General features: G+C 39.8%; 1 protein-coding gene across 2 annotated transcripts; it reads left to right on the top strand.

The window, feature by feature from the left end:
• Positions 1–1077: 1077 nt before the first annotated feature.
• zmat5 (zinc finger, matrin-type 5) lies at positions 1078–19656 on the top strand. Of its 2 annotated transcripts, none has more exons than XM_039771583.1 (6): positions 1078–1260; positions 1339–1482; positions 8840–8902; positions 8992–9072; positions 12573–12681; positions 18981–19656. In XM_039771583.1, the coding sequence occupies exons 2-6, from the start codon at positions 1356–1358 to the stop codon at positions 19120–19122; spliced, it is 522 nt and encodes a 173-aa protein (XP_039627517.1). In that variant the 5' UTR covers positions 1078–1260; positions 1339–1355; the 3' UTR covers positions 19123–19656. The 2 variants fall into 2 exon arrangements, with proteins under 2 accessions (XP_039627517.1, XP_039627516.1); XM_039771582.1 differs by having other exon boundaries at positions 1088–1260; positions 12570–12681.
• The last annotated feature ends 801 nt before the right edge of the window (positions 19657–20457 follow it).

Below are 20457 nucleotides of genomic sequence, written 5' to 3'. Positions count from 1 at the left end.
ATTTTTGAAAGTCCCACTATCTCCCACAATACCTGGCAACTTATTCCATGTGTCTGTGGTTCTCTTTATGAAGAAAAACTTCCTAATGTTTGCGTGAAATTTACCTTTACCAAGTTTCTAACTGTGTCCTTTGCGTTCTTGCTGAACTCATTTTAAAGTAACAGTTTCAAACCACTGGATTACTTCCCTTCAATGTAGGCAGTACTGTTTGTGGAGCTCAGTGAAAGGGGAAGAACCTGAGAAATTCAGAAACACTTTTCAACTGCCTTCATGAAGAGGTCGATGAGGAGGATGATTATCAGAACACGCTGATCAGAACAACGCAAGTCCGCCAAAGAAGGTACAATGAATGAGAGGCTACGTTGGACTACCAAATTTAACTTTATTTAGAAAGTTGCTGTCTAGCCACCTCAGTTCAAATGAGCCGATCCAGCTATTTATTGACTGTTTAGCAGGCGGTGCGAATTTTCTTCATTAAATATTGTGAATCACTTGATCCGACTCTGTCCCGCTGAATTAAACCTCCCTATTTAGCATATGGACACTGCTACACCACGAGTATGGCAGTTTTCATAGAACTTTTGGAAGACAATTTACGCAAAAATGGCTCCATCAGGTCTTATGTCTATACGTTTCTACAATCCCTTTTCCATTACTTAATCTTCATCAAAGCCCGGGTAAATTGGGGAGGGTTACGTCAGGAAGGGCATCCAGTGTGAAATTTTGCCAAATCCATATGCTGACGATCCGCTGAGGCAACCCCTAACGGAAGCAGCCAGAAGAAGAAGAAGATCAAAGACCCACTTTAAGGGTAAAATTAAAACAACCCATTAAAATAAGGACTATAACAGAAAAGGTCAAAGTTCACACAAATAAACTGAAATAAATGTATATGGAAATAGTTTAGATGTAAAAAATAAAAATCATTATAAAACGGGGACTGTAATAAACTTGTTACTTTCTTACAGCTGACATGTTGAAAATCGGTTCCACGACAACCGGGAGGGTTTAAGACCAAGGTCCTCTTTAAGAAGAAGAAAAAAAAAACGCCAATCAGAACACTGTCCGCGCACACGTGACGGAAGTTGCTATGACGCAGTGTAAGACGGGAAACGTAGTTTTGTAGTGCTCACACTTCCGGAAAAAGATGGGCGCGCTGTTTGGTTAGATGGCTTTTTTGTTGTGTGTTGTGAATCGTATTGTTTTTTTTTTATGGAAACCACTTCAGAGTTAAAACATTAAGGGGCACATGTAAAGCGTGTAAGTTATTATTTATCTATATATCTATTTATTTATCATTACCAAATTTCTTATTGACTCTAAGCACTCTCTATTCAGGGTTTGTACGTGCAGAAATGGGCAAACGTTACTACTGCGATTACTGTAACCGCTCGTTTCAGGACAACCTGCACAACCGCAAGAAACATCTGAATGGTACGCAGCATCATCGAGCCAAGAAAGCCTGGTTCGACTCTTTCAGAGGTGAGTTTTTCTGTGTGCGTGTATCTGTGGAGATGAAACTGACGCTTTGACTACATGTAGAACCCAGCATGAGGCGACTTGTTGACGGATTCCGGATTCTGCTCATAAATTTTATTTGTCTGCTGTATTTGTTGAAGATAGTGCCTTATTGTCCATTGTAGTTAGTCCATATGAACTATTCTCTCATTTATTAGATTTTTCTAAAGTGGTTAAGGCTACACTATTGTTAAATTAAAATGTTTCAATATCAACACCCCTAACTCACAATTATCATTTCTGCATGTGTGAAGTGAACACGATAGTTTGAAACATATTTGCAGAGAGCTGTGTTCACAGGTCATCAGTCCATTCTTTCCAGGGCTCCCTCGGTCAGTTTTATAGTTGCGCATAATTGTTGCTAAGAATTTGCCTTGTTTTTAGTAAATACATAATGGGGAGTTTTTTTACTCTCTTCTTAGAGAGTCAAGGCTTTGGGGGCTGTCAAGAGGCAGGGTCTGTTAAAGCCCATTGCGGCACTTGTTGTGTGATTTTGGGCTATACAAAAAATAAATTGTATTGTATGCAGTTTACAAATTTACAGTTATCTTGTCCAGTACAGGATTCTTATGTACATTTTAAATGTTACTTCTATAGTACTAGGGTGTTATACCGTGTTAGCCATTTTGAATGTAGTGAGAAGTCAAGCAAAATGACACCTTTTATTGGCTAACTAAAAAGATTAAAAAAATGGAAGCTTTTGAGGCAACTCTGGCAAGATGTAATACAGAAACTGGAGTTCCCTGTGTTTTTATACACACTAGGACAAATGACATACACCGGGGACTGCAGTTTCTGTATTACATCTTGCCAGAGTTTCCTCGAAAGCTTCCATATTGTAATCTTTTTAATGTTACTTCTAGTAAAGTACTATATAGGGTTTCTGTACAATTTTTTTAAATTATTAAAATACACATAAAGAGAGATTTGTTTTAATTGAGATGAGTTTTAATTGGCGTTCTTATCACCTGTTTCACATAAATGAGTTCTTTATCGATAAAAAACAAAATCGGATGCACAGGTTCAGAGAAACTTCAGGACTAATTATGGAATAAATTCACCATCACATTTGACTGTTTGCGAATGTCCCAAAAAACGTTTAAGGAGACAGGAAGTGTGTTGAATAAACAGACAGGTCTGGTCAGCCCAGAACATGCCTTTTGTTGAGAAGTAGCCAGTTCCAGTTGATACTCCACTTATTTATCTGAAACATTCAAACAGTACATTATTTAAAACTTCAATATTCACTCTTTATCATACAACAAACTGTAAAAAGCCATCTCTTCATTTTTGTTCTTAATAATGTGTTCAGCTTGTACAGAGATGTTGTGGATACTCTGTGGATGGATCCATCTTGAATGGTAGAGTAAACACTACTGAATCTCACTGCAGGATTCCTCTCTTGTCATCCGAGTATATGAGTGTACAAATCTTTCTATTTGACCAATTATGTATAAAATTCATCATTTCAGTATGTAAATACAGCTGGATGAGTTTTAAAGGATGTATTTATTTAGAACTATAAGTGGACTCAGTTTAGCATTTGAGTTGGGCTTGCTTAACGTCTGTTTGCTGCTACAACAGGTAATTGCAGTGAATTTGATCTTTAAAGTGTGGACACCAGTAAATAGAACATTTCAGACATATCTCACATTAGCTTACTCCCAGTCTATATGTAGTCTAATTTTATATGCTACGTTTAACATATTTAATCTTACAGCGCCCTTTGTGTGGCTAAAGCGTCCTGCAGTGTGCATAATCAGTTCAGTCGTATAGTCGTATGGCTGGAGTGTGAGGTGTTGAAGCAGGCGGACATGGCAGCCCCAAAGAAAGCACTTGGAGTCTCGGGACAGGCAGCAGAATCAGGCTTTATTGTATGACGGACTCAACTCGGATGGAACAATGGGGGACCAGCCATTGGTACCTTTTACTTTTATTACATTTCTTATCATTTAAGCCATTATCCTTCCTCATCTGATTGCTCTAGTCCTGCCCCTAATTAATTCCACCAATAATTCTCAGTTGAGGGGGTGTCAAACCCTACTCTGTCCATCTTATCTGTTTGATAAGGACTATTCTCTCCCCCTACTACCTCAGCGCTTGCTACCATAATTTACAACTAAAGAGATTACATTCCCTCTCAAAATGAAAGACCTATCCTTTCTCCGACTAGCCTGCACATCTAACCTTTGGCTTCATAAACTATTGGTGGTTTCTAGATCATACAGAATAATAAATTAAAAAATATATTCGACTCTGTTTAACTTCACGGCCTCCGGACAAGATTGCCACGTGCGCTTAATAAGAGTGAAACATGTCAGTTCCGAAAGTTGACCATTCAGTTACCCCACCTACTAGCCTAGTCAAACGCAATAAAACATTCATTCATTAAAATGGACTTCGATGAAGAATATAGTGGATACATGTATAATACATACACATTAACCGTTCAGATATACATGTACTGTACCTGTACGTCTTCAGCCCTCCCTGTTCTTTTTCATTTTCTGTCTGGATTGCAATTGTTCTGCTAGTCTTGCAATATCGATTCCTTATTCCTTTAAATCTGTGAAATCTGGCTAGGATGAACGCGCTAATGTTTTGCAATGAGACACCTGACTGTCCTTGTTGTCAAGTCTATCTAAGACATTGACAAGTTCATCCAGAGACGATTTCTGCGCACAGGACGGCGAAGTCTATGCTATAGTCAAAAGTCATGACAGCTAACTTATCACAGTTGAGTTTTAAGGTTGATCTGTAATGTCAAATGATGCTAACAAACCTTTGCTTAACGTATTGGCAGTTCTGAGACAACATTTGCATGTACATAAGAACATGCTGCTAAACTGACTACAGTGTACACCTCGTAAATGCACTGTAAACTGTTGAGCGGAATGGGCCTTCAGCACCTGAATGATCCACCTTCAGCCAGTCACAAGAGCCGGGCTACTTACATCGTCACATGCTTATTCCGTAATCTGAGCATCTCAATCGATATCGTTGTTTGACTAGTGGATGTGAAGAGACCTTGTAGTTAACCGGAGTGAATCTGGCTGCAGAGAATAGCAATGGGATCAATAATGTACGTGCGCTTATCACTAGTGTCCTTATCTGAAGTTATTGCCCGTTTACTTGACTTTATACAAATAGGGAATGTGCACTTAAGTGTAATCGACTGTATGTCGGTGTAAGTCTTTTTAATCCTAACTCTTACATCTTAATACTCAGTAAAATATAGTGCCTACTTTTCTCATGCGCTTGTGATACTTTTTTTAATATGTAGGGATTACCAATTGTAAGAATACATTTTTCTGTAGAGGTAGCACTGTTTAGCACACAGATTCCTCAGTTCTGGCCAGACGGTAGTGTCTGCATTTGTAATCCAACCCACTGAGTACTCTGGCTGTCCTGTCACGTCATTTCAGAAATGTGTTAGGTCATTTTGCATCACTGCATTGTCCTCATATGAGTGTGTACATGACCGTCTTGGACTCCCCTGGGCTTCGAAATATGTTGCATGTGGCCTGTAATGATTGTCAATTTCGTCAAGTTGATTTAACAGTTTTCTCAAATGTTCTATATATTAAATCACATGTGTATGCATTAGATTTATAACGGGCATTTAAGTGCATCTCCATTGTCCACATTGTGTCGGGATAGAGACTGAATGAATGCCCCACATGCACACAGCGGTTCAGGCTTTATTAGCTTCTCACTATTCTTGCAGCTACTACCTTGTGGTTAACATCTGAAAAGGCTGCACGCAATGATAGAAAAAGAAAAATGAGAAGAAGGTGACATGACTCACTGTCACAAAGAACTTTAAGTATTTTTACATGATGGAAAAAGTTAGAAGGTTTCATGAAGGAAATGGTAACCTGAATTCTCACACACCGCTGCCACCACTGTGTACACCTTTTAAAGATGCACAGGTGTCAGGGCTGGCCTTCCTTCTGCAGCTTACCTGACTGTTGTCACCACCCTACATGATGTTTTTCTGCTGATATGATTGTGGTATATGGAGAGAAAAAGCATTTGCATTTTCACTTGTGATAAATGTGGCTATCACTGATTGAAATGTGTCCATGCTGAATCAAGAGGATGACAGTGTAGCTTATTTAATTAAGTAAGTTATGAAAAATGCCTGCGGTGACTACAGGTTAAATTCCATTACAACGAAGTGCCAGGGACCTAAGAAATATTTTGTTGTAATGATAATTTAATAGTAATGAAATTCTGTATTTGCCTCTCTAGTGCTTTTTCAACTTGCGTCCATGCGTTTGCATTCATTTCAAAAGCTTCTTTCATGTTGATTTTCATCTCCTCCTGTCTACAAGTTATGCCGAGGAGAATTATTTTCAGCAATTCCTCACGATAATACACTTTCAGAGTGCCAATGATGCCCAAATTCAATGGCTGAAGCACTGCTGTGCAGTTGGGTGGGAGGAATTCAACGTGAACATTATCTAAATATGGAAGCATGTTGTGGGCAGCACAGTTATCAATCAGAAGCCGAATCTTCCTTTTCTTCATTTTCATATTGGGAGGTTTCTGAACTCTTTTGGAACCCAACATCCCAACGGGGCGACACTCCGAAGTGTATCCTGAAGTGCAGTTGCTGCATCTCTGGAAGATTGTTTGTTTGTTGCCGGGGCAGGGCAACTGGGACCGCCGAGGAAGCAGTTTTGCTGAAATCGAGAGCCGGAAAAATTTCAAGTTTTATGTGAATTGTTGTCGTTTATTCTTGTCTGCCATTTCTATAGGAGTGTGACAAAGAGTTAAATTCCAGTGGATGTTGACGAGCAATAAGCAAAAGGTATCACTGAAAACCAGCAAAAACAAAACAAAAAACAAAACAGAACGAGGAAAATTTGAAGAAAGAGAAAACTTTACAATGTTTGTGTTCGCGGATCGTTGTGCACAACTGAGCTGCGGCCACAGAACTAGCTGCTTTGTGGGTGATTCATTCAGGCATTTCAAGGTCTTTTGGGCACTTTGTTGTAATGAAAGTATTTGCTGAATGTACTTTGTAGTAACAAGATTTCTATAGACTCTGTCGTATGGGGGAAACTGTGGTAACCATAAAAATAGTAACGATATTCGTTGTAGCAGAATTTAACCTTTAGCTCTGAATTTTAAAAATGACTTTAGATTTTTATATCTTCTGAAATACTTAATCATTTTGTGCGTGCGTAATGGGGCTGTCAAAATACAGTCAGACGTTGACTTACGCCGCCATTTGAGATCGGCGATTTGGCTCCCAAATTGTACAGGTCATTCCAATTGAGGCTCTGTGGGCCTGGTGTGGGTCACCAGTAGGCATACTTTAACTGCTGGTACAAAGTAGCAAAAACAGATCTTCACATCTCGGTGACCACATGCTGTATCCCTGGAAGGCAGCGTTTCTCAGCCACTGGATTGCGCCACTTGTGAGTCGTAGGTTGCCATTGATGTTTTGCAAGTGGGTTCACCTTAGCCAGTGTTTTCCAACGTTTCCAGTGTTGGTTTGTGAGTGGGTCGCCTAAGCGATCAGCAGCGCTGTGTGATATGCTTCCTCATTTCTACGTGAGCTCATTCCACCAAGGAGGACCCACAATTGTGCATGTTTCACCAAAGATGTGGTTTTCAATTAGTGCTGTGGGTTGTCTGTGAATTTTTAAAGGCAAAGCTGGGGTGCAGGACCATAGATGTTAAGAAAGGCTAATGTAAGAAAGGCAGTGCAGGCCGAATACATAAGAATTAGCCACATGGAGCAGTGCCGATCAAATCAAACCTTTAAAAGGCCCTCCAAGAGTCAGAAAACATGTGACACGCACTGAAACAATATTGATAATGAAAGGTTTATTACTGTGGCTATTTTTGGCAATTTCTAGAACATTATTATCCTATCGTTTTCCAATGGCACTCGGCCATAAGTATGAATCGTCTCAACTCGGTCGCCTGTAAATCGATGCATGACTGTACACAGTAACTTTGAAATGGCCTATTCATTTTGTATTATGCTTTAAAAAAACACATTGTAATAGAACTAGTGGCAAATATTATTTTGTTAATAAATGTTAAGATAAAAAATAAGCAGCTTCATCAAGACTGTAACAAAAATATAGGGTGGCCCAGGGAAACAGGAAATGTTCAATTGACTTTCAATGCATGAGTAAACACATTACAAAGTCCATCCATCCATTATCCAACCCGCTATATCCTAACTACAGGGTCACGGGGGTCTGCTGGAGCCAATCCCAGCCAACACAGGGCACAAGGCAGGAAACAAACCCCGGGCAGGGCACCAGCCTACCGCAGTACAAAATACATTTCATGATGAAATGTATTGTACAGGATATGCAGTTAATGATGGTAGTCAATATTCGTTTTATGTTTTGAAGAAAACCTCATGAAGGTGTTGTCCATTTTCCCGCACACATTCTGACAGCCTGTTGTGGAAATTCTGAATTGCTCGACGCAACATGTCAAGAGGAATGCCAACGATTTTCTCTTCAATCCTCCTTTTTAGTTCAGCAATGGTTGCAAGACGTGTGCGGTAAACTTGGCTATTAAGATGTCCTTACAAAAAAAAAAAAAGAAAAAATCACAAGCAGTGAGATGCATTGTCACCGTTGTGCGAAATGACACATCTTCCAATTGTCGAATAGCTGCCAAAAATTGTTGGGCAGTATGTAGAGTCGCTCCACCTGGGGACTTCTTTTTTTTAAGTCCGAACCCGTTTCTTCGATATTATGCACCCATGTTGTAATCGCATGAGCAGATGGAACACAATCATGACGTCCTAACTGGTAATAACGCAGAAATTCCCTTTGCACAGCAGTCCCACTATCACCATTCTTATAAAAGGCTTTCACAGCAACCGCTCATTGTGCACCACTCCACTGCTCCATTATAACAAAAGGCAACGGGGGTCTAATTGAGGTCGCATTGCTCCCAAACAACTGCCAATTCTCCATGGTCACCAACACCTAGTTCCAAAATTTCCCGTTGTCCTGCGCCACTCAGTACAAGCGAGTCGATATCATGGTTCTCTCGCATATTCTCATAAGCTACATGAGGGACAAACCTTGGAGGAACAAAGGTTGGGGATCAATAGCATAAGGTCCAGTCATTCAGCCATTCGCTGTTCCTTGCTCAGTGTATGGTTGTGCCATATTTATTGTAGTGTACTTTGTCTCATGAGCGCAGTCTAGAGTTTGAGTATAATATCCCATTTTAAGCATTTCAAAGTACATTATTGCTAGCCTCAAAGTTGAAGGTATCCTAGATGAATAATGTTAAAATATTGTCATAATCACTTTTTTTTTTTTATATGAAGATGCCGCTACAATTTTGGCAGAAGAACAAACTAAAAATCCTTGTCGAAGGTTTCAACAGACAGGTAATCAAATATGAGTCAATATTATGAGGTTATCAAAATCTCCAAAAATGAGTTAAGAAATATACCCCGTGCATTTCTTTTCATTTCAGGTCAATGTATTTTCGGTTCCAACTGTAGATTTTCTCATATGACTGACTGTGACATTGAAAGATTAAAACTGCAAATTGATGGTAAGAGCTTTATTTTATCACAAGGGGGAGCTATAGTATCATACATATTACTGCATGAAAACGGCCTACTACTCGAACAAACACTTTATCTTTAGAGGCAAAGATTATTAAGATATTTTATATTTCATTTGCATGACTCCACATTTTTTTAAGAATTCCTTCTATCTATTCATTTTTTTTGCCTGCCTAAGGATCACAGCCTACTTCTCTAGTAGAGGGTGCAAGATATAGACTTACTAATTTGTCAGTTAGTGGGTTCACACCCCCACATTTACTTTCACTCAGCCAATTTAGATTTTCCTGTCCATGGATTTCTCTGAGAACAACTAAATTGGGGTTCCAGGAAAAGATGAGCTTTGGCCCAATCTTTTTCACTGTGATTACAACCCAATACTCAATACATTCCTCAATGTAGTTATCCTGACTAACTCAAACATTTCCCCTTCTTTCCGTGTCAGTAGAGAGACAAAACAAGGATGCCCGCTTTTCTCATTTTTTTTTTTATTTTATCTCTTGAGCCATTAACTATTGCCATCCATTGAACTCTGAATGTCTTACTTCCATCACTGTGCATGATACTCATCCCTTAATATCTATATATGTAGATGACATTCTTCATTATTACTCCCTCTGATAACCTGTATATTTTAAATTTATTTTTAAGTCCTTTGAACTCTTATCTGGCTATAAAATAAACTGGTCAAAATCCTCCCTTTTACCACTTCAGTGAGGTCTGTCGCCATGTCTCTCTTCTGTCTTTCAGCCAAGCTCAGATATTTAGGAACTAAGATCTCTTCTTTGCTCGTGGATATTCCTTTCCACAACTACCCCTGTCTACTGTCTGATGCCAGTGCCTCTATCAATGGTTGGGCTAAGCCCCCTGTCTCTATTAGTTCTCATATTACGATTATTGAAATGAATTTGTCCCTCATTTTAATTTTCTTAGGTCTATTAGAGCCATCCCTCCTTCTCCGTACTAAATATTGGAGTTAACACCTGTCACTTCTTTTATAGTTTATGTAATGGTAAGAGGCTTTCCTGTAAAATTCCATTTTAATTTGTGACTGGCAGAGTGCTGGAGTATCTCCTCCCGATTTAGGATTCTACCATTGGGCATTCCCTGGGCACCCAGTCAGGGTCCTCCTGTCTTTGTTCTCCCTCCACACAGAATACAATTTGGCCTCTTCATTAGTTTTACAAGGCTTCCCTGTAAAGAAATATCTTCGGGACTCTTTTTTTTTTTTTAGCCCATGTTCTCCTACACTGTTGATATTTGGCACTTTGTTGAGAAACTTACTGCTCCTTCTATGCAATGGCATACTTGTATTCTTCTCTTTCACAACCCCACTTTTTAGATTGGTGGCAGGTTTTTAATTTTTTTCCCCTTTAGCAGAAATTGGGAGTTTGCCTACTTGGTGCCCTGTTTGATGGATCGGGTCTTGTGATGTGGCAACCTTTACAGACTGTACCGTCTTTTCTTACTTTTTTTTTTTTTTTTTGTCCCTACTTACAACACAGGACATGTGGCATCTCTCTATCTGGCCCTCTTCTTCACCCTTCTCTGTACTCCCTTTTTCATTCCCTTTCTGCCTCAGAAGAAACCCATCACCACTCTCTACTCTCTACTCTGCAACTGATCCTACAAACATCTCCCTCTGATATCACTCTGGTACCAATGATCTTCCTCCAGTGCTTTCCCCTCTCTCCTGGCTTGATTTGTTTTTTCCTCCAGTTTTCGATTAACAAAACTAAAAATACTTTGTAGACTTTAACCCCCGCAGAAATGTTTTTAATGGTATGTCCTATCTGATGCACTTAGCTCCCATTGTTCCCTTGGTTTACCTGGCACCTTTTCTGGCACTGGCCCTCTATCTTTACACTTTGGCCACAAGCCTGTCACTTTCTGTCTTCCATTTTTTTCTGTGATGGTTACCGTAGTGCCGCTTACCCTCTCTACTCCCATCCTCAGCTTCTCACCAGCGTTGAGTGTTCTGTCTTGCCATTTTATCTCTTGATGGGGAAAACCCCAGGGCTTTTTACTATTAACAAATGGCATTCCTCATTTTTTAATCTTAAGCTCCCTCACGCTGAACGAATTGTGCTTCAGTTAACTCTTTTAAGGCTAATTATTTTTTCTTCCTGTTGTCCAAGGACTGAATATTTTTCCAAAAAAACATTTTCTACAAAGCAATGGTTTCATGCATAAATCAACATTAAATACTTATTTATAACAAATGTCAGTCTATTTTATGTTTCAGGAGCCCCTAACAGTATGTATATTCACATACTTATTACATACCTGTTTGTCTCATCACTCAGGCACTTTCTAGAAAAAAAGTCTTGAAATAGTCAAGTGGCTGGTAATCTGCAGTGTCCACTAGCAGGCCGTGTCATTTGGTGGAGTCCAGTTGCCAGCTTGTCTGTTACTGGTTGATGTTTGTGTAGTTCTCCCAGGGTGAGTGTTTTCATAGGTTCATAGTTGCGTCAGCTACACAAGTGTGTCCAGCACTGTGATCAGTTGGGGATCAATCAGCTGATGCAGGCAACTGTCCTTCATTTTTCGATCTCCAGATCACTTGTATCAAAATCTGAGTTCGATAAGTCAGTGTCCGATTCAGCAATCCTATGCACAAAGTAAATAATATGCAAAAGCATCTCTCACCCCATTGGCGATGCCATTCTAGACGTTGCTTACTCTATGCTACTCGCACGCACACACACACACGCAGGGTTTTGATGTCAAGTCAACAAATCTAACAGTCCTCTGAGCAAAGAGGAGTCTACCTGTAAAGTAACTATGAGTTTTATCAACATTTACAGCTTTCTTTCTCCCTCTGCAACCAATATCCACCCTCAACCCCTTGTGTCGACAAAAGTTGACATACATCCTGAAAGAGAGAAATCCATTGAGAATTGGTCTCTGTTGGCTCAGTGAATTACAACCTGGAGGTGTGGATCCCATTGATGTTGTGGTTTGGGTGCTATAGTTAATTCCCCAATGAAGAGGAAAAGAGGAAGGCCTGAGAGAAGGTCTATGGATGTGGTGAGAGGGCATACAGTATATCAGTGTGTTTATTTCATCATTGCTAGGCTGAATGGTATGGTGGGGGAGCGCCATTGGGTTATACTGTTTCTTTCTTAATTCACTTGCCTTCATGTTTCTCGTGTGCACATTCTGTCAAAAAAATTGCTAAGTGCTAAACTGCTAAGTGAACGTTACAGAAGAACATGCAAATAAACTGTTAGACAAGAACATGCCAATATTACACAGATCCCACCCAGGCCAAGAGTCGACTTTTGGTCATCAAACAGGACTCTGCATGTAGTTTCACATATTTTAAAATATGTTCGTTTGTCGTGTATCAATGGCATATTATTTAAACTTTTTGAAAACAAAGTTTAGTTAGGTGTTAAATTGAAGGAAGGCTTCAGATGAAGGCATTTTAGAACTGATTCCTGCAACACTGTGGTAACAACAAATGCTTATGTGTAAACAGCAGAAAACAGAGCCCGAGAAGGATTTTTCGAATCACGAAAATCTCCCGAGAGAAGCATCGAAGACTGGTTAGCAAAGAGAAAAAGGAATAATGAAACGACAGACAGAAGCAGGTATGATCACCCTGTAGGCAATTGTGTAACAAAAGTGTATGTATTTCTCTCTGTGTTACAGCAAAGCAATGTGTTTCATGTTGGTAAGTAAGAATTTCGCTCTGCTCTTCACACATGGCTGTAATGACTTCGTACACAGTAAGTTTCAGTCAAAGTTCTGTCTGTTGCGTTTTGGCTGGCTCGGGACTTTAATTGTGCTAACAGTTTTAATGCATCCACGATGTTCCTGTCACAAAATTTATGCCACGTAGGCCTTCAGAATTTTGCAGGGTATTCTCGAGTACTGTGACGCTCACAAAAACACACTGACCCTAACCCTCCGTTATTCTTACTTTAGATGTAGCTCTACACGGTCTTAGTTTAGCGTATTCACGAAATAAGCTCTCTTCATTCATTTAGTCATTTGCACTATTCTGGTTTCCTCCAGTCAGCCATTGTATCTGCCATCCCTTGTCTGACCAGTGTGAAGTTGTTCACTATTTCTGTCATCTCCTCCTAGTTAGCTGATATATCAGTAAAAGGTGTTACTTCTTGAAAAGAGCAAGGAGACCAAATGAATTTATTCTTGATTAGTAACAACTATGACTTTTTCACAAGCATTCTGCACTTTAAGGCACCTTGTCAGAAGGAGGGGGTACGAGGAAAATAATTGTATAAGCATTGCAATGATGATAATACTTTAATCAACATCAGGGCACACATTGCAGCCTAGTAATCAAGAGATTTGATTTTTAACTGCAAGGTGTCCTTATTATATTTCTCATCATTGACAAACTGTGACTTTGAGTAAGACACTTCCCTAAGCTGTGCTTCAATTAAAAAAAAAAAAAGGTAATGAATTACAGTATGGATCCAAGTGTGGAAAGCAGGGTCATATTTTTTTTTTTTTGTGACACTTGTACATTTCAAAATTCCTGAGTGAATGCACTTGTAAGCCTGCAAATTGTCTTCTAAATATGGATTCCAAGTTTCTGACTCAAATGAATGGAAACAAAGTTCTCTTATTAGTACACTTTTTTTTATTATGATTTATATTTATATTTCGGAGCTCTGTATCTACTGCAGGATTACCCAGAGTCGGAGTCTATTTCTGTAAGGCATGAATTCTTCCCTGGGTGGGTGGCCGCACAGTCCATTGCCTAGCACATTTAGACGCTTCCTGACATGCCACATTGGAGTCACTTGTACTGGTGACATTATAGATGCAGCTCTGAGATCTGCTAGTCTTCTTCTTTCGGCTGTTCCCATTAGGGGTTGTCACAACGGATTATCTTCTTCCGTATCTTTCTGTCCTCTACATTTTGTTCTATTATACCCATCACATGCATGTCCTCTCTCACCACATCCATTAACCTTCTCTTAGGTCTTCCCCGGCAGCTCTATCCTTAGCATTCTTCTCCCGATATACCCAGCATCTCTCCTCTGCACATGTCCAAACCAACGCAGTCTCGCCTCTCTGACTTTGTTTCCCAACAGTCCAACTTGAGCTGACCCTCTAATGTCCTCATTTCTAATCCTGTCCGTCCTCGCCACACCCAATGCAAATCTTAGCATCTTTAACTCCTACCACCTCCAGCTCTGTCTCCTGCTTTCTGGTCAGTGCCACCGTCTCCAACCCATATAACATAGCTGGTCTCACTACCGTCCTGTAGACCTTCCCTTTCACTCTTGCTGATACCCGCCTGTCACAAATCACTCCTGACACTCTTCTCCACCCATTCCACCCTGCCAGCACTCTTATACTGAGATGAAAATGTGTGTGAAGCTGTGCCCACGGAGAAGCTGCGGGCTCCAGCCGGACAATGAATGAAAGTTGGGATGACCATGATCACTAACTAGTATCAGTTTGTAGCCCTCTCTTCCTTTGGTCCTTTTTAGTTTTATCTTTAAATTTTTTTAGGACGGTGGAGCATGCTGTTTAGAACTGTATGGTTGATTGTGACAGTAAATGCCTCATAATTAGTAACACAAGTCATGACATTGCAGGTCAGAGCAGTCATATCACCAGCTACAGCCATAGCAAATCCCTCCTGCTTAGGCATTCATTCTTAGTGGGCTTTAATTGAGAATTCTGAAGTGTACCTCTGTAGTTACCCCAAACCTCACAGCACCTAAAGGCTGTATGTTTCCTTCTTTTTGTCTTTTCAGCTAGGTACAGTTAGGTCCATAAATATTTGGACAGAGGCAACTTTTTTCTAATTTTGGTTCTGTACATTACCACAATGATTTTAAATGAAACAACTCAGATGCAGTTGAAGTGCAGACTTTCAGCTTTCATTCAGTGGGGTGAACAAAACGATAAAAATGTGAGGCAACTAAAGTATTTTTTTAACACAATCCCATCATTTCAGGGGCTCAAAAGTAATTGGACAAATTAAATAACTGGAAATAAAATGTTCATTTCTAATATTTGGTTGAAAACCCTTTGCTGGCAATGACAGCCTGAAGTCTTGAACTCATGGACATCACCAGATGCTGGGTTTCCTCCTTTTTAATGCTCTGCCAGGCCTTTACTGCAGCGGCTTTCAGGTGCTGTTTGTTTGTGGGCCTTTCTGTCTGAAGTTTAGTCTTCAACAAGTGAAATGCCTGCTCAATTGGGTTAAGATCAGGTGACTGACTTGGCCATTCAAGAATTTTCCACTTCTTTGCTTTAAAAAACTCCTGGGTTGCTTTGGCTGTATGTTTTGGGTCATTGTCCATCTGTATCATGAAACGCCGCTCAATCAATGTGACTGCATTTAGCTGGATTTGAGCAGACAGTATGTCTCTGAAAACCTCAAAATTCATTCGGCTGCTTCTGTCCTGTGTCACGTCATCAATAAACACTAGTGTCCCAGTGCCACTGGCAGCCATCACACTGCCTGACTCCACCGTGTTTTACAGATGATGTGGTATGCTTTGGATAATGAGCTGTTCCACGTCTTCTCCATACTTTTGTCTTGCCATCATTCTGGTAGAGGTTGATCTTGGTTTCATCTGTTCAAAGAATGTTTTTCCAGAACTGTGCTGGCTTTTTTAGATATTCTTTAGCAAAGTCCAATCTAGCCTTTCTATTCTTGAGGCTTATGAGTGGCTTGCACCTTGCAGTTCACCCTCTGTATTTACTTTCATGCAGTCTTCTTTATGGTAGACTTGGATATCGACACGACCCCTGAGAGTGTTGTTCACTTGGTTGGCTGTTGTGAAGGGGTTTCTCTTCACCATGGAGATGATTCTGTGATCATCCACCACTGTTGTCTTCCATGGACGTCCAGGGGCCTCATGTATAAACGGTGCGTATGCACAGAAACGTTGCGTAAGAACTTTTCCACGTTCAAATCGCGATTTATAAAACCTACACTTGGCGTAAATCCACGCACTTTTCCACGGTAACTCATACCTTGTCGTACGCAAGTTCTCCGCTCGGTTTTGCAGACTGGCGGCACCCAGTGTCAAAGCAGTGCTACTGTTCCTGTGTGGTTACACCTTATTTTCCTGATGCGGCTTTATAAATACACCGAAACTAACCGCATATTGTTTATTAGTGTAATGCATCTGATTGTAATTAACTTGTAACAATATAATGGTAGAGGGAACAGCCATAGTATTCCAAATACCATAACTGCTTTAGCGTTGTTACTCTCACTTCTTCTTCTTCTTCTTTCAGCTCCTCTTGTTAGGAGTTGCCACAGCGGATCATCTTTTTCAATATTTCTCTCACTGCACCACTCAGAGTATTTATATCACTGTATCTGAGTGTGAATCACAGCAGCAGCTGATCGTAAAGAGAATTATCGGTATACAGCTTCAAGGACACGCTGTCTCAGCCACTGCAAAATGTTTTAAAGTCTTTCCTGTATGGACCTCGCGGTTCAGAAACAGAAATGATATCATTTATAAGGTGAAATTCAGCAAAATATGTTTATTAAATTATACAGATAAAACTTTAACTTCATTTAAATAATCTATATTCTTCACTGGGAGTGTCGTATGATAGAATAATTAAACATGTACTACGAAGATATTTCAATGTTCTTTAAACGCTTTGAAGAATCGGCGCTAAGCTTACAGATGGCTTAACGCCTATTACAGAGCTGATTGTATGGCGATCGGTTACTTGGGGAAAGAAAAGCAAGGACTCTTGGGGCGGCCACGCCAATATATATTGAATATAAAACAAAGAGAAAATAACAACACAGCGACAAATTTCGGCAAAAGTTAAATGCTTGTGTCATGAGCACGAGGCGGCTATGCAGTGTCCGCAACGGACGTTGTGCATAAGCTACCTTACTGACGGGCGGGTGAAGGAGCCACCGATTCTTCCTCTGCCCAGTGCCACCACAAGCCTAGAGCCGCCCCTGATTGTACTGCTGCAATAAATTATTTCATCGAAGTGAAACACATGTTTAATAACGTGCTTTAACTCCTATCATCATGAAAATGATATCACGTATACATCTCAGTATTTTAGTTATTCAGAGAACTGTAATATTACGAATGTAATTGATTCTGTGTCCAGTTGGAGGAAGAGAGCCGGTTTAAAAAGCAAGTAGTGATTCACATGCACAGAGCACATAGAAGATCAAATACAAAACAAAGCATTTAACGTGCTACTTTAATTACGATGTGATTTGAGAAACTGGTTAATTAAACGATTTTAAGATGAAGTTTATGATGTTCTACTTTAATGACAAAATAAACTACGTGATTAAAGTGGAAATGTCGAGATTGAAGTTGACATTTCGTGCTTTTTCCCACTGTGTGCCTTTTTTCTCTGTACCCTAATAAGCTTTCATATGACACTCAGACAGTGGGCTTACAATGGCTTTTCACGGCGACTTTAATATGTGACTTTTTTATTTCCGGCACTGTGCGATTTGTGAATGTGAGCTTTCAAGTTTCTCCAACACGCTATGTCACTCGATCAACTTCCTTTTGTTGATTATACCACGGTTTATTTGAACAAATAGTATGTTTTTCCTTTGCCTCCACTTGGTATTCGCTGAAATTCTTATATTTTCCCCGTGCTTTTCCCATTGTCTTTTCACAGAAGGCTGCGCTTAAGGGCGATTTATATTGATTTGCATATTCAAATAGGCGTAATTCTGGGAGGATTTGGGGCGTTACATAATGCGAGTGCACGAGCGTTAGTTTTCACGCTGATCGGGATTTATGTAGCGGAAGAACGTGGAAGTTGGAGTACGCACAGATTCCTGCATCTGGATTTTTCTGTGCGTAAACACATTTCGGCTTTTGTGCTTACGCCATGTTATAGTGCGAGTTCTACGCACGGCGTTATACATGAGGCCCCAGGTCTTTTATGCTGCTGAGTTCACCAGTGCTTGCTTTCTTTCTCAGGATGTACCAAACTGTAGATTTTGCCACTCGTAATATTGTAGCAATTTCTCGGATGGGTTTTTTCTGTTTTCGCAGTTTAATGATGGCTTCTTTCACCTGCATGGAGAGCTCCTTTGACCGCATGTTGTCTGTTCACAGCAAAATCTTCCACATGCAAGCACCACACCTCAAATCAACTCCAGGCCTTTTATCTGCTTAATTGATAAGACATAACGACGGACTTGAACACACCTGCCCATGAAATAGCCTTTGAGTCAATTGTCCAATTACTTTTGAGCCCCTGAAATGAAGGGATTGTGTTAAAAAATATTTTAGTTGCCTCACATTTTTGTGCAATCGTTTTGTTCAACCCACTGAATTAAAGCTGAAAGTCTGCACTTCAACTGCATCGGAGTTGTTTCATTTAAAATTCATTGTGGTAAAGTACAGAACCAAAATTAGAAAAAAGTTGTCTCTTTCCAAATATTTATGGACCTTTTATGTAGCTTTTATCTTGCAATCTCAATCTTTTAACCCAATATTTGTGTTTTATGGTTCACACAGCTACAGTTTAGCAGCAGGCTCAATTATTTTTGTAGTTAAGTATATTGAGAGTAGGTGTTTAGTGGGCAAAAAAGTGCAATTTATATAAAATCGGTCAAAGCTGGCTTGAAACTGTACCTGTAGGGTTAAAAGGAGTCACATTAGTGTTTCTTAAAAAAGTAAAAAAGCGCTGAAAACACTTGCACTTCCATGTGGCTAAAATCTCAAAAATGTAGGAAAGTTTGCGGTGAAAACGGTTGGGCACACATTTGTTTAGTGTTATAATTGTGTACATATTTAAGTCCGAACATTCTCTGACCCTTTAGTCTTCATTAACGTGCTTAACTTAAAGCAATTTTGTGGTGTAAACAGCAGCACGATTTGGTTATGGTTTTAAAAAAAAGAAACTGAATTTCTTCCCCTCGTTTCTTTCTTTGCAGCATCCTTAAAGTGGAGGCAGTTGACAGTCTGTTAGCAAGTCCTTTACCGCCTCATTTTCTGTCAATACCGGATCTCCCAGCTTCCTTATTGCCTCCACCGCCAAATGGCTGGCTGAAGATCACTGTCACCGAATGGGGCTAACTAACCTTGCTTTTCTCTCTGTGCCATGGACATCATCCACAACAAACAGAATCTAATTCAAGGCAGTTTGAATTACAGGAACTCGCCACCCATTGATGTATTGGAATGTTCACATTTTTATTACGGGTTCAGTGGCTTAGATTGCTATCGACTTTCGAACTTTCGTCATTTGTCTTGGAGAATGGCTGGAAATAAAAAGGAAGATATATTTTTTTTTCAGCCTCTTTAAAAATGTAGAAAACGAATTCAGCAATGCAGTGACAGAAAGGGAACGCCGGCTGTTTGAATTGAAGGGGGCAGCGTTTTCAGCGGCCTGCTGTGAGGATACCTCTGCATGATCCCCATATTATTAAAACAGCATTTCTGCTGCAGAAAATGTATGCCACATTTCATCAGACACCTTCACTTCAGCGTTACAGCTTGACAGCAAAGCCTTTTCCAGATGTCAGCAGAAAGGGGGGACTTTCTTGGCTCGGGGCATCATGTGCAGTGCTTGTCATCCTGCAACTCTCGACAATAAAGTTCTAAAATGTATTTGTCTGAAAAGTGAAGTGGCTTTAAAATGTGTGGGCAGTTTTTAATTTTTACTTTCAACATTGTGACAGTAATCTGACTTAAGGATTGGTTGTTTGGAAGTGGGGAAAATGGCTACCTTTCAAAGAAAATTTCAAAGAATAGAAAGAAATGCAGACAGTGAAGTTTAATTTGGTTTTCACTCGTGTAAATATAAACTGTAAATGATTTTAGAGCTAACCCAGACTGGCGGATAAATTTGTATTTTCTCTGTCAAATACTGGTAAGTAGATAATTTATTCCTTGTTGGAATATTAAAGCTTTTTCAGTTATATAAAGTTAAAAATGTTTCTGTCAAAGGCCTTGAAAGCTAAATTAACCGGCCGGAAGTCTTTTTACATACTCAACTAATAGCCTGTTAGGTAAATGTTTGGTTATATTTTTAAAAATTACAATTCCAAGAAGTTATTTAAATAGAAGATGACAATGCTACTGCTTGGTCTGAATTACAATAAAAAAACCAAAAATATTAAGATTGAGGTACTGCTTGAAGCCCCCACTTTGTGGGACGCAAATCTTCAGAGCCTATATAGGAGTGTTAACTTTGCTGTCTTTGGGCTCGTCGCCCGTCTCTCCACCACAGTTAATGTTTGTATTCACCACTTCATTGTGTTTACTTCAGGCCGGCAATTTTACACGCCGTACAGTTCTACAAACACAAATGTTTAACACGGCTACCACATATGTGAGGATGTAAATTGTACGGAAATCAATGAAACAACCACTGCAAGTAAAATGCAGTTCTAGTGATACGACTATCAC

This window comes from Polypterus senegalus, chromosome 12, assembly GCF_016835505.1.
Source record: "Polypterus senegalus isolate Bchr_013 chromosome 12, ASM1683550v1, whole genome shotgun sequence".
In the NCBI taxonomy this organism is placed as follows: domain Eukaryota; kingdom Metazoa; phylum Chordata; class Cladistia; order Polypteriformes; family Polypteridae; genus Polypterus; species Polypterus senegalus.
The sequence above is the reverse complement of the archived record's forward strand: the minus strand, read 5'-3'. Positions and strand labels throughout refer to the sequence as shown.